We start from the raw sequence: 14,244 nt of genomic DNA on the forward strand, positions 1-14,244 counted from the left end.
TCAAAGCATTTTAGTATGGTTAAAGGAGCATTATAGGGTCAGAAACACAAAGTGTATTCCTGACCCTATAGGGTTAAAACCAACATCTAGCCAGCCTTGTCCCCTCATGCCTCCCTAAATATAGTAAAATCTTACTTGTATTCAAGTCTGCAGCTGCTAACTTAGTCCCTCTTTCCTTTAGACCTGCCCACTGCCATCAGCAGAAGTGGTAGCCTGATCCAATCACAATGCTTTTCCATAGGAGTGGCTGAGACTGACAAAGAGGCAGATCAGTGGCAGAGCCAGCACGATTCAAACACAGCCCTGGCCAATCAGCATCTCCTCATAGAGATGAATTGAATCTCTATGAGGCAAGTTCAGTGTCTGCATGCAGAGGGAGGAGACACTGAATGTTTGGATGCATTTTAGGTTTTAGGCAGCCATGACCCAGGAAGGTTGTCTAACAGCTATCTGAGGTGTGGCCAGTGAAGTTATCACTAGCCTGTAATGTAAACACTGCATTTTCTCTGAAAAGACAGGGTTTACAGCAAAAAGCCTGAAGATAAATGATTCTACTCGCCAGAACAAATTCAATAAGCTTTAGTTGTTCTGGTGACTAGTGTCCATTTAAAGGGATTCTCCAGTGCCAGGAAAACATTAGTTTTCCTGGCACTGCAGGACCCTGTAGTGCCCCTCTCCCTCCCACCCCCCATCCAAAGTTGCTGACGTCTCCTGACGTCGGCGGGGGAGACCTAACGCGCATGTGCGGCAATGCTTTTCTATGGGGATTTCGGCGACGCTGGAGGTCCTCACATAGAGTGAGGACGTCCAGCGTCATATTACACTTTTCGCGTTCTAAGAACACAGAAGTCCCTCTAGTGGCTGTCTGATAGACAGCCACTAGAGTATGACTTAACCCTGCAAGGTAAATATTGCATTTTAGGAAAACTGCAATAATTACACTTGCAGGGTTAAGGGCAGTGGGAGTTGGCACCCAGATCACTCCAATGGGCAGAAGTGGTCTGGGTGCCTGGAGCATCCCTTTAAATGACTTACCTGTGTTCCGAAGGATGCCACCTTCTCTTGGAAGAGAATATGGTTAGCTCAGCAGAGCTAAGACAAGCTCATTGGTTCAACCTAGGTACATTGTTAAATTGTACTAAACAAAATGTTTTCATTTGACATCACAGATATAAGCCACTGTATGCAAGGACAGAGTGCTTGGAATACCGGTGCACTACCATCTATGTAATAAGCATTAATTGTTAGTGTATTTAGAATATCCTTTTAAAAAGAACACTACAGTGCTAATAATACAAAACATGCATAACCAACGCCGTAGTGTTATAACTATTTAGGTGACCCACCCCTTTTTTTTTTTAAACTTACATTTGAGTCCTCACCGCATTTGTCTCCTCACTGCCAACCCACTTCCCATAACAATTGATGATCTTGGCCAATCCAATGCTTCCCCAAAGGAAAGGTGCCACACTGCACCTATGAAACGCTCTCTATTAGCAGCATTAGATTGAGAACAGAGTCTGACTTGGTTCTAACAGGGGAAGGACAGCGACTAGAGGTGTGTTTAACCTTTCAATGAAAACATTGCACTTCCTACAAAAACATCAATGTTTAATATTGTGAGGTTAAAGACGGTACCCAGACCTCTTCATTGAGATGATGTGATCTGGTTGTATTTAGAGTCCCTTTAATATTTCCTATAATGGATGTCAAATTTTTGTATTGGTTTTGAAGATGCATTAAAAATAAAGATGTTACTAGAGGCACTTCCAGGTTGTTAGGTGACTTTTGGTCACCTGACACTGGACGTCCTCATGCTCTGCATGAGGAAATCCAGGGTCATCTATAACCCATTGGAAAGCAATGCCTTCATATGGCGTAGTCCTAGTGCGGAATTTACTGCGTATTAGGTCAACACTGGCTGCTGATGACAGTGGAGGAGGAGCCTAACCCAGCGCCAAGGAGCATCGACGCTGGAATCAGGTAAGTGTCAGAAGGGTTTTAACCCTCCCAGCGCCATGGGGAGGGGTGGGGGGGGGAAAATGCATGGGAAAAAAACAACTTTAATTTCCTAGCACTATATTTTCCCTTTAAGAAAAAAAAACTACGCCTTGTAATATGAGAAGGGAAGCGGGGGATTTATAAAGGCAAAAAGCAGGTGCCATTTTTTCCTGCAAAGTGCTAAATGTTGAAAGACATTTTATTGGTTTCTATGGTGATTGCTCTTCATTATTTAGTTCTTTGCCAAGGTTTACATCAAATGTGATAAATAAGTAACATGACATTTGAAAAGTTGGGTACAACATAGTAACTTCTAAAATGATACAGTTTTAGAAGAGGACCACGCCTCCATATAACACAGACTTAAAGCTTACCTAACAGGCGTATACCGCAAGCGTCAATGGAAAATAATCTGACCTGTCAGCATCTGATAAACATATTTCCTACACTTAACACAGCGACAGGCAGAAAAGTACGGACACTCCATAAAGACAGACAGAGAGTTTCCACTGCTTACCTGGCAACAGCACAGGTTTCAAGGTTTTAATCTTGGTTTCTGGGCTCAATTTGTCTTCATGCTGGAAAACAAAATGACATATTCTAAGTGAGATAGATAGATAGATGGATAGATAGATGCTGAATAAGCTGTGCATTTATTTTGCAACTTCAGACAATACCCACTTGTGAAGGAGACCTGGACAATCAATACACAGCTAAATAACAATGTATAACTCCAGCCAAGCAACACAATTAGTACTAAACCTCGTTTAAATTCAAACTCACAGGCCTACTACACCTTGTATTATTGTATTACTGAGCAATAAAAGTACAATGCACAGACACAATGTATCTTTCTGGATAGCAGACCCCCCCCCACATCACCCCACCCAATAAATATATAAATAAACAGAAATTAAACTCAGTCTGTGTGGATGTGAGATCACTTACCTGGGGTGGGAGGAGGTAGGATCTGAATGAAGGCTTGGTGGAATGTTTTAGAGAAAACATTGTCTCCACAAGCAACAGTGCCTGTGTGCAGAGAGGGGATTTAACCAGGGATTTAATCTCAGGGAAGGCAGAGCCAGGGACCCAGTGGATCTCAGAGCAGCCTGTGCCGGGTCAGTCCTCCTCCATGGCTGAGCTCTGCTGGCTTTTGTTGTTTCTGAGGCCAGACATTTCGCACTCCCCCTGTGTCTCACTCCCACACGCACTTTGTATTTGCAATCTCACTGATTTCCTGTGAGTCTGTCCCTTTTCTTTTCACAGGCTGTGCACATGTGCAGGATCTATGGGATAGCAGGTTCTGCAGCGCCCTCTAGTGAGCGCCTGTTGGATTGCAGTTCTAATCTGTGATTTGTTTTTATTAGGGAAAAAAAAAAAAAAAAGTTATTCCCCAAAACTGAGAGTTCAAAGCGAAATTCAACGTCAATTTCAAATTTAATGTCAAAGCAGCAGTATTGGAGGCATAGCTAAATTGAGGATTTTTTTTTCGAGTTTAGCTATTTTGCCCTTAAAATTGACATTTACTTTGAATTCGCTAGTTAGTGAATAATCCTGAAGTTAGAATTATCAGGTATTCAAAGTAGATTCAAAGCAAATGTAACATTTCAGGACAAAATAACAGAAATTTACAAGAAAACTATTTAGGCTCTTGGCCCCCTCTCTTTGCAGTGAGAAGGTGAGTTTACTCACGTTTTTTCCCACACCGCTCTGGTCCCATCACGGCTGGATTCACCTCACTCAAAATTGATGATCCCACCAAATCCAATGCGAGGGTACTGCGCAGCACTGTGCCAATCAGCATCACGTCATAGAGATGCATTGAATCGATGCATCTCTATGGAAAATGTTTAGTGTCTCCATGCAGAGCGTGGGAACGCTAAATGCCTGTGCTGCACAATGTGACTGCCACTAGAGGTGTTCCCAAGAAGTAGTGTAAACACTACCTATTGTCTGTTAGGTAGTGTTTACATGAAAAAGCCTGCAGGGACAGGCTATAAACTCTAGAACAGGGGTAGGCAACCTTCGGCACCCCAGATGTTGTGGACTACATCACCCATAGTGCTCTTACACCCATAATGCTGGCAAAGCATCATGGGAGGTGTAGTCCAAAACATCTGGAGTGCTGAAGGTTGCCTATGCCTGCGTCTAGAACAACTACATTAAGCTGTAGTGGTTCTGGTGAATATAGTGTCCTGATAAGTAAATAATTGCATTATGAACAAAATGCTCCCTCATTTCCTTGGAGTCTAAGTCTAAGGTACTTGGTGGTTAAGCAACTTCGCCTAACTTAAAGGAACACTATAGTCACCTAAATTACTTTAGCTAAATAAAGCAGTTTTAGTGGATAGATCATTCCCCTGCAATTTCACTGCTCAATTCACTGTCATTTAAGAGTTAACACATGACATGTGTGACATGTCATGATTCCCTTTTATTCCAGAAGTTTGGTCCTTAAGGGGTTAAGGACCGGACTGTTTTTGCGATGTTGTACATTTGCGACCAGGCATCTTTTTACACTTTTGTGGTGTTTGTGTTTAGCTGTAATTTTCCGCTCTCTCATTTACTGTTCCCATACAAATTATATATTGTTTTTTTCAGGACAAAAGGGGCTTTCTTTACATACCATTATTTATATAATCTCATGTAATTTAATTTTAAAACAATGAAAAAATATGATGAAAAAATTGAAAAAAATACATGTTTTTTTACTTTTATGTGAAAAATCTTTTACTCATCTACAAAAGTGAATGAAAAAAACTGCTAAATAGATTCAAAATTTTGTCCTGAGTTTAAAAATACCCAGTGTTTACATGCTTTTTGCTATTTTTTTGCATGTTATAGGGCTATAAGTACAAGTAGGATATTGCGGTTTCAAAACATACATTTTTAAAATGTATCAATAGTGACATTGTAACACTATTATCTGTCATAAATCGCTGAATAACACCCCACATGTACATATTTTTTTTTAAAGTAGACAACCCAGGGTATTCAATATGGGGTATGTCCAGACTTTTTTAGTAGCCACTTAGTCGCAAACACTGGCCAAAGTTAGCGTTCATATTTGTTTGTGTGTGAAAAAAGTAAAAAACTAAATTGAACGCTAATTTTGGCCAGTGTTTGTGACTAAGTGGTTACTAAAAAAGACTGGACATACCCCATTTGCAATACCTTGGGTTGTCTTCTTTTGCAAATGGTATGCCATCATGGGGGTAATTCTCATTCCTGGGCTACCATACGCTCTCAAAGGCAACGTAACCAACCTGGCCATTTTCAATGTAAAAATATTTGACCCATATATTTGACCCTGTAACTTTCAAAAACGCTATAAAACCTGTACATGGGGGGTACTGTTATACTCAGGAGACTTTGCTGAACACAAACATTAGTGTTTCAAAACTGGAAAATGTATCACAACAATTATATCATCAGTAAAAGTGCTGTTTGTGTGTGAAAAATGCAAAAAAAGTCACTTTCACTGACAATATCATCGCTGTGATATGTTTTACTGTTTTGATTCACTAATATTTGTGTTCAGCAAAGTCTCCCGAGTAAAACATTACCCCCCATGTACAGGTTTTAGGGTGTCGTAGAACGTTACAGGGTAAAATACAGTGATAGCAAATAAAATTCTCTGGACTTTCGACCTGGGTTGGCAGGCAGGTCCCTTAAATTGCAATCAATAAAATAACTTAATTATGTAAAAATATTACATAAATACGCACGTAGAATTTAAATATATATGCATATTTATATATTTGAAGTCTACGTGTATATTTATATAATTATTTATGTAATTTTGTATATGGACATATGAATAGTTTGTATTCTTTTTATTTATTTATATATACATAGATATATATACAATTTCATTCTAAGTGTATTTTGATATAAATATATATATATTAATATCAAAATACACTTAGAATAAAATTTCGTATAGATATATAATTTTTTTTAAAATTTGTATTATTATTTTTACATGTTTAATTTAATTTAAATAAATTTTTATTTGTATTTTATAATAATATATATATACAATATATATAGTTATTATATATATTATATATATACGTGTGTAATTTAATTATAAGTGTATTTTTATATTAATATATGTACATATTAATATAAAAATACACTTAGTATGACGTTCGCCGGGGGAACGACGGCGATCGGGTAAGTACATCTTAAATTTAGGACGGTTCAGGACCGTCGTCGGTCGGCAATGGAAAAATGCCGATCACGGTCCTGAACCGTCCTGCGTCCTTAAGGGGTTAAATCACTTTGTTTCTGTTTATGCAGTCCTAGCCACACCTCCCCTGGCTATGATTGACAGAGCTTGCATGAAAAAAAAAACTAGTTTCACTTTCAAACAGATTTAGTTTACCTTAAATAATTATATCTCAATCTCTAAATTGAACTTTAATCACATACAGGAGGCTCTTGCAGGGTCTAGCAAGCTATTAACATAGCAGAGGATAAGAAAATCTTAAATAAACAGAACTTGCAATGAAGAAAGCCTAAATAGGCCTCTCTTTACAGGAAGTGTTTATGGAAGGCTGTGCAAGTCACATGCAGGGAGGTGTGACTAGGGTTTATAAACAAAGGGATTTAACTCCTAAATGGCAGAGGATTGAGTAGTGAGGCTGCAGGTGCATGTTCTATACACCAAAACTGCTTAATTAAGCTAAAGTTGTTCAGGTGACTATAGTGTCCCTTTAACAGCTTCAGTGAAATTCCTTCAAGAAAGCATTGAAGCAATGCTTTCCTATGTGAGGACCTAATGCACTTGTGGCGCTCTCCATGCATGCACACTAGTCCCCATGGGCGTAGGAACCGGGGGGGATGGGGGGGACGCATCCCCCCCAGCAAATCATGCGGGGGGGACAGGTAATGGGGAAATCCCCCCCAGCTCCGCCGGCCCCCCTTTTGCTGCAGCCGCCCGAGCGCTCTGCAGAGAGCCTCAGGCGGCTGCAGCTTTGCCCGGGCTGGTGCGTCCATGAGGGCGCACCGCCTGGGCGCAGCCAGAGGAGAGGGGCTGACAGGAGGGAAGCGCTCAGCGCTCCCTCCTGTCACTCCCTCAATGTAGCGTGGCCGAGCCCTGCATAGTCCGCCGGTACAGGGAGCATCTGTCTCCTGTACCCGGCCGGACTAAAAGGAAGTGAACACTGAGTGTGCACTTCCTGTTAGTCCGCCGGATACAGGAAACAAAAGCTCCCTGTACCCGCGGACAGTACACAGCTCGGCCACAGGTAGGGGAGGGGGGAAGAAAGAAACAGGGAGGGAGGGGGAAGAAAGAAACAGGGAGGGAGGGGGGAAGAAAGAAACAGGGAGGGAGGGGGGAAGAAAGAAACAGGGAGGGAGGGGGGATAAAGAAACAGGGAGGGAGGGGGGATAAAGAAACAGGGAGGGGGATAAAGAAACAGGGAAGGAGGGGGGATAAAGAAACAGGGAGGGAGGGGGATAAAGAAACAGGGAGGGAGGGGGGGGATAAAGAAACAGGGAGGGGGGGATAAAGAAACAGGGAGGGAGGGGGGGGATAAAGAAGCAGGGAGGGAGGGGGGATAAAGAAACAGGGAGGGAGGGGGGATAAAGAAACAGGGAGGGGGGATAAAGAAACAGGGGGGATAAAGAAACAGGGAGGGGGGATAAAGAAACAGGGGGGGATAAAGAAACAGGGAGGGGGGATAAAGAAACAGGGAGGGAGGGGGGATAAAGAAACAGGGAGGGAGGGGGGGGATAAAGAAACAGGGAGGGAGTAGGGGGGAGAAAGAAACGGGGGGAGACAGAAACAGGGGGGGAGACAGAAACAGGGAGGGGGGAGACAGAAACAGGGAGGGAGGGGGGGGAAAGAAACGGGAGGGAGGGGGGAGAAAGAAACAGGGAGGGAGGGGGAGAGAAACAGGGAGGGGGGACAGGGAGGGAGGGGGGGAGAAAGAAAGAAACGGGGGGGAGAAAGTGAGTGACAAGGGGGGGACAGAGGGAGAGAGGGGGAGAAAGAAACAGGGAGGGAGAGGGGGGAGAAAGAAACAGGGAGGGAGAGGAGGGAGAAAGAAACAAGGAGGGAGAGGAGGGAGAAAGAAACAGGGAGGGAGAGGGGGGAGAAAGAAACAGGGAGGGAGAGGGGGGAGAAAGAAACAGGGAGGAGGGGGGGAGAAAGAAACGGAGGGAGGGGGGAAAGAAACAGGGAGGGAGGGGCGGAGAAAGAAACAGGGAGGGAGTAGGGGGGAGAAAGAAACAGGGAGGGAGTAGGGGGAGAAAGAAACAGGGAGGGAGTAGGGGGAGAAAGAAACAGGGAGGGAGTAGGGGGGAGAAAGAAACAGGGGGGAGACAGAAACAGGGGGGAGACAGAAACAGGGAGGGGGGGAGAAAGAAACAGGGAGGGGGGAGAAAGAAACAGGGAGGGAGGGGGGAGACAGAAACAGGGAGGGGGAGAAAGAAACAGGGAGGGAGGGGGGAGAAAGAAACAGGGAGGGAGGGGGAGAGAAACAGGGAGGGCGACAGGGAGGGAGGGGGGAGAAAGAAAGAAACGGGGGGGAGAAAGTGAGTGACAAGGGGGGGACGGAGGGAGAGAAGGGGAGAAAGAGTGACAAGGGAGGGGGAGAGAGAGTGACAAGGGAGGGGGAGAGAGAGTGACAAGGGAGGGGGAGAGAGAGTGACAAGGGAGGGGGAGAGAGAGTGACAAGGGAGGGGGAGAGAGTGACAAGGGAGGGGGAGAGAGAGTGACAAGGGAGGGGGAGAGAGAGTGACAAGGGAGGGGGAGAGAGAGTGACAATGGGGGGAGAGAGAGTGACAAGGGAGGGGGAGAGAGTGACAAGGGAGGGGGAGAGAGTGACAAGGGAGGGGGAGAGAGAGTGACAAGGGAGGGGGAGAGAGTGACAAGGGAGGGGGGAGAGAGTGACAAGGGAGGGGGAGAGAGAGTGACAATGGAGGGGGAGAGAGAGTGACAAGGGAGGGGGAGAGAGAGAGAGTGACAAGGGAGGGGGAGAAAGAGAGTGACGAGGGAGGGAGGGGAAGAAAGAGAGTGACGAGGGAGAGAGATTGACATCCATCACACACACACACACACAATCACACAATCATGCCACCCTTACACACACAGAAACACACAATTCATCCTTACACACACTCAATGCACCCCGTGCACACACACACAATCATGCAATCCTTACACACACAGAAACACACAATGCATTCCTTACACACACTCAATGCACCCCGTACACACACTGAATGCACCCCTTACAGACGCACACACTGCATCCCGTACATACACAGAATCACACCTTGCAGCCCTTACACATACAAACACAGATTCACACAATGCATTCCTTACACACATATCAGGACATCCCCTACACACTCCACCCCCTGTGAACAAACTCATTGGTGGAACGTGAAGGTGGACCCTGGGACCCAGACCTTGAGCTGTGTAAAGGGCCCCCAAAAAATGGAGCTGATTCCCGTTCTCACAGAACATTGATTTTTGGGACCACAGTTACAAACAGCCTCCAGAGAGCCTGTTCTACACCAGACCAGTGGAGCCAGACTGCAGCTAGAGCCCATCATCATCCTCATCTGGTTGTAAGTAGGAAATCTAGCATATTATTCGTGGCACTAATCTCTAATTTACCTCACATTAAAGAAACACTATAGTTCCCAGAAGCACTGCAGCTTAATGTAGTGGTTCTGGTGTCTATAGCCTGTCCCTGCAGACCTTTTAATGTAAACACGGCGGCACTCCAGCACTGGCGTTAGTTAACATGGCAGAAAAATAATTGGAAAGGGTTAGGGGGGCTACTAATAAGGATAGGGGGAGAGGGGTAGGTAGAAAAATAATTGGAAGGGTTTAGGGGGGGCTACTAATATGGATGGGAGGAGGGGGGAGGTAGAAAAATTATTGGAAGGGGTTAGGGGAGTACTAATATGAATGGAAGAGGTAGGGTGGGTTATAATATGCATGGAAGGGGTTAGGGGGTACTAATATGCATGGAAGTGGTAGGGGGTTAAAATGCGTGGAAGGGGTAGGTGGGGTTCTTTTGTGCATGGAAGGGGTATGGGTGGTTCTAATATTCATGGGAAGGGTAGGGGTGGTTCTAATCAGGAGGATCCCTGCGCTGTATCCGGGTAAGTAAAACCCCTTCCCTGTAGTGACCCTTTAATGTTGTTATTTAATCATTTATATAGCGACTGCAAATTCCGTAGCGCTGTACAATGGGATAAACAACTCCTAGTTTACGGAATAAGAATATACCCGGCGAGTAAAAATGCTATCCCCCCCAGATTTTTTTGGGTTCCTACGCCCATGCTAGTCCCCCAGATGATGTTGGAGGAGGAGAAGGAAGTGCTCCGGGCCCAGCAGGGAGATCGGCACTAAAATCAAGTAAGTGATGAAATGTTTTGTTAACCCTTTTTTGTTGCTGTGAGGCCCGACGGGAGAGGGGGGCGGGGGGAGTTGGACCTATAGTGGTGTAAGGAATACACTTCACTATAGAATCCATTTAAGCCTCAGATTAAATTCACTAAAACAGCTCAATGAGAAGTCTTTGTAAGGCTCTGAGCATTTTTCTGTCTCTTGAGTTTGGCTCCACTTAGGAAACAAACCAGGAAGTAACAGTATCTGTTTTCTGATTGACAGTCAGACCCTATGTACCTATGTACCTATGTACATTGAAAAAAAGGGCACACTCTTCACACATGGCGCATTTCAGCAACCTAAAGTTCTTTAGGGGGTTCAGAGTGTCCCTTTAAAGTTTGGTCATGTTCAGTGCAAGTAGTATTTGTATCAGAATCAGAATCATAATGTTGTTATAATCAGAGCCACAAATCAATAAAAGAGAAATGTTTGTTAGTGTTTGAGTACGGGTATTTGCCTATATGGCAAGGGTAGGCAACTTTCTGCACCAGACCTTTTGGGGCTTTGGGAACTGAGGGACCTGATCATATGTATTTCTCTCATAAAACATGTTAGAATGAAGTTATTCTCTAACTTGTGCAGGTGATGTTTAAAGTGCAACTGGCACGACTAGCATTGCTTGAAATCACATTAAAGATTATAACATTTAATCTGCACGTTACTATTCGGCACCGCAAACAGCACCCTCGGCTGGTTTGCACAGGCCGAAATCCACACATGCTGTTTCTTGTGGTAGTAAATGCTGCCTGCTTTTTGGTGCGTATTTTATATTTAAATTGCTTGACGTCATGCCTCCCCTTAAAGTGACCACGTCATCTAGGCAGCCCCATATTCTATCAGTTTGGAGTCGCAGCGATAACGTAGACCAATCAGAACGTGGGTTAGCTAATATTATACCTTATACTGTAAGAATTCCCTCTGAGATAACCTAATTTTGAACAAAAAAACTAAACTCTATGAAAATAGATCTCCTTTCACTCTTAAAATGGCAAACTCACATTACAGATGTTATGCAGGCTTATTTTATATAATTCCTTGGGTAAAAGATACAGGTAGGTATGCAGTGACGGTAACATCTATTAAACATTACATTTCTCTATTTTTTTTTTTTATTTTGGAGAAGAGAGGACAACTTCAACTGTACACTGAAGATTTTTTCTTTTTTTTTGCATTTATTTCTGCCTTGTGTTTGTAGATATCGTTGCTATTTACCAGGTTCATGAAGTTTTGTAGCCACGTCACATCCAAGACGTCACATCTTCCACCAGCCATAAACTTTCCCATCTGGACAAAACATGACGACTTATTGTGCAATCATACTCATTCCAAAAACATGACCCCATGTTATCTGTTCCAGATTAAACACTCTTGTTTGTAACTGCTTTTTCTATCTTTAATCCTTAGAGTCTTATCAATCATAGGAGAACTGTTACACTTCTCACATTTCCATTGAGTTTTTATAGTTGTTCTTCATAGAAAATGACAAAGGTGATTATTTATACGGCGGATATGCATCCGTGTGATTCTTGACAATTTTAAAATCGAATTGTTTGTGCTCAGTGAAACATAATTCTGAAGAGGAAGGTTTAGTACTTTCCAGCCGCACTGTTTTCATTTGGTACAAAGATATTTAGGAAAATTCCGTTTTTTCGTAAAAATATTTTACACTTTCAAATAAAATACAGATTGAGGAACAGTGCACACGCCCAAAAAAACTATTAAAATTAGTGTAGGATCCACCGATATTGAGTACTTTGATGTAGTAGTAGTAGGCTTAACATGATATGGCTATATGGTGTAACTGAATCCTCTCATTTGTTTGCTAAGATAGGTGATTTTAACCCCTTAAGGACACATGACATGTCTGACACGTCATGATTCCCTTTTATTCCAGAAGTTTGGTCCTTAAGGAGTTAAGTAGCCTTAGAACATTTTAAACTGTATTTTTTATTTTTATCTTAATCTGTATTTTGTAGAAATTTTGGTCTCTATGGCGGCACAGCTGCTGAGAAATACATGATCTAAGTGTGCCCCAAGTTCCCTTTTTTATTATTGTTAAACTAAAATTCTAATTATGTATTTATTTAGTTACAGTTCCTTTTTTAAATGATTTTTCTTGTGTTTGTGTGTGCGTTGTGAAAGTACATAACAAAAACCACAGGAAAAGAAGTGGCCAGAAAAAATCCGATAGATAAATTCTAAGAATAATAAATGTAACTCCGAGGTGTAGTCTGCAAATGAATGTAGGCATAATGCAGTAGCTTATAGGGTTACTCTAAGCATTATGTACAGTTCAGTAATTTGAAGTGGCCATGGTACCTCAAGTCTGTGTGCGCAGGGTTTCGGTTTGAAATAATGCCCATATTTGCTGTGTAACTCCACCTCCAGCAGCATTATTGGGGAGTCATCATCAAGCCAAATGCAAGAGTTCCAGACTAGCTAATATCAATTCTGTGCATATTTCTATGAACAGAGATGCACGTATTGGCTGAGAGCAGCCAGCTGATGATCTCAGCTAATGAATGACCAGTGGCATCTAGCTACTGCAGCTGGTGGAACCAGGTAAGATGGCCCCTTAATTGCAAAATGGCAGGCTGTAGTGGTTATGATGCTAAGAATAACCCTTCAAGACAAATAGGTGCTCATCTCCAAGGGACGTGTGATTACTTTGGTAAAGAACTGAATAAATAAACTTATTTCACTCAAAGGAAAGTGATAAGTCTAAAGGAATGTTTCATGTTTTCAGATCCATTTTGGCTTCAGGAGGGTGATTGGGGTATATCATCACTATATGTGAAGGAATTAGAATCCCAGGAAAAAAACGAGCATAGATCAGCCAATTGTCTCCCCTGGAAATGTTACTTTTTAGCCTGTTGAAGTGTGGTTTGAGGTGTTTCGAGCTCTCTGCCTCGAACAATGAAGTTGGCCAGATTTGACCATCTGAGCTCGTAAAAAAACGTGTCAAAAAAACACATAAAATAATCTGTCGCTCTACCCACTCAAAATACATACTCAACATTTAGAAAATGCATAAATGGTCCAAGATGTCTAACACACTTCCAGGTAAGTGTGCATCAAGGTTCACAGGATCCTTAATGCCTAACATTAGAAATAAACCCATCCTTCCTAACCTCCACCTTGATATTAAAATAGAAATATTTGAATATAAAGGTTCATACCAACCTTTGCTTACATTTAATTATTAGTATTTGTAAAATTAGGTGTGCCCTAAATAGCCTGGCCAGGACTAGCTACTCCCTTCCTTATTTCTCCATCTACCTTGGATCGGTTTCCTTCTCATGGGAGCTTTCTTCTTTCCTGCTAAACTTTTACTCAGCTCTCAACTTTTACTCAGCACTTTTAGTTCTCTCTAGTGTTTATGAAGTACCATTATTGGGGCCTGCTTTTTAAAAACCCATTTGATACCACGGCTCTCCTGTTTATTTTTCCCTTCGTATTGCTATACAAAATCTCAATAAAACATGTTTAATTACGAAAAAAAAATGCTTCCCAGTTAATTGCAATAGATTTTTATTTTTTTTAGGCAAACTGTGTTTAATTTGCACTAAGCCATTTTAAAAGGTAGCATTTAATAAAAGCACTCTGAATAACTTTGTTATAGGGTGTTTTAGTGTGCCAAATGTATACGCTAAATAGATCCCCTTCCCTACCAATCTGTCCAAATTTCACTTGCAATTAATTGGAGAACTTTATGTAATGATATTGTTTACCCACATGAAACATTGCAGAGTCTGAAAATAACATCTGTTTATAATTTGCCAGTGTTCATATTGCCCAATGAACACCAGAGACAGCAGTTAAAG

At 42.5% G+C, this 14,244-nt stretch overlaps 1 protein-coding gene across 1 annotated transcript in view; it reads right to left on the reverse strand.

Moving 5' to 3' along the window:
- Positions 1 to 3,231, reverse strand: part of MTMR10 (myotubularin related protein 10) — a 91,585-nt gene extending 88,354 nt beyond the window's left edge. Inside the window, exons 1-2 of the mRNA XM_063449145.1 lie at positions 2,950 to 3,231; positions 2,519 to 2,579 (exon numbers count right to left, since the gene is read on the reverse strand). Coding sequence (XP_063305215.1) covers positions 2,519 to 2,579; positions 2,950 to 3,009 — 121 coding nt within the window. The 5' untranslated portion in view covers positions 3,010 to 3,231. The remainder of the gene's footprint in view (positions 1 to 2,518; positions 2,580 to 2,949) is intronic.
- Between the last annotated feature and the right edge of the window lie 11,013 nt (positions 3,232 to 14,244).

Source organism: Pelobates fuscus, chromosome 3, assembly GCF_036172605.1.
Source record: "Pelobates fuscus isolate aPelFus1 chromosome 3, aPelFus1.pri, whole genome shotgun sequence".
Lineage (NCBI taxonomy): Eukaryota > Metazoa > Chordata > Amphibia > Anura > Pelobatidae > Pelobates > Pelobates fuscus.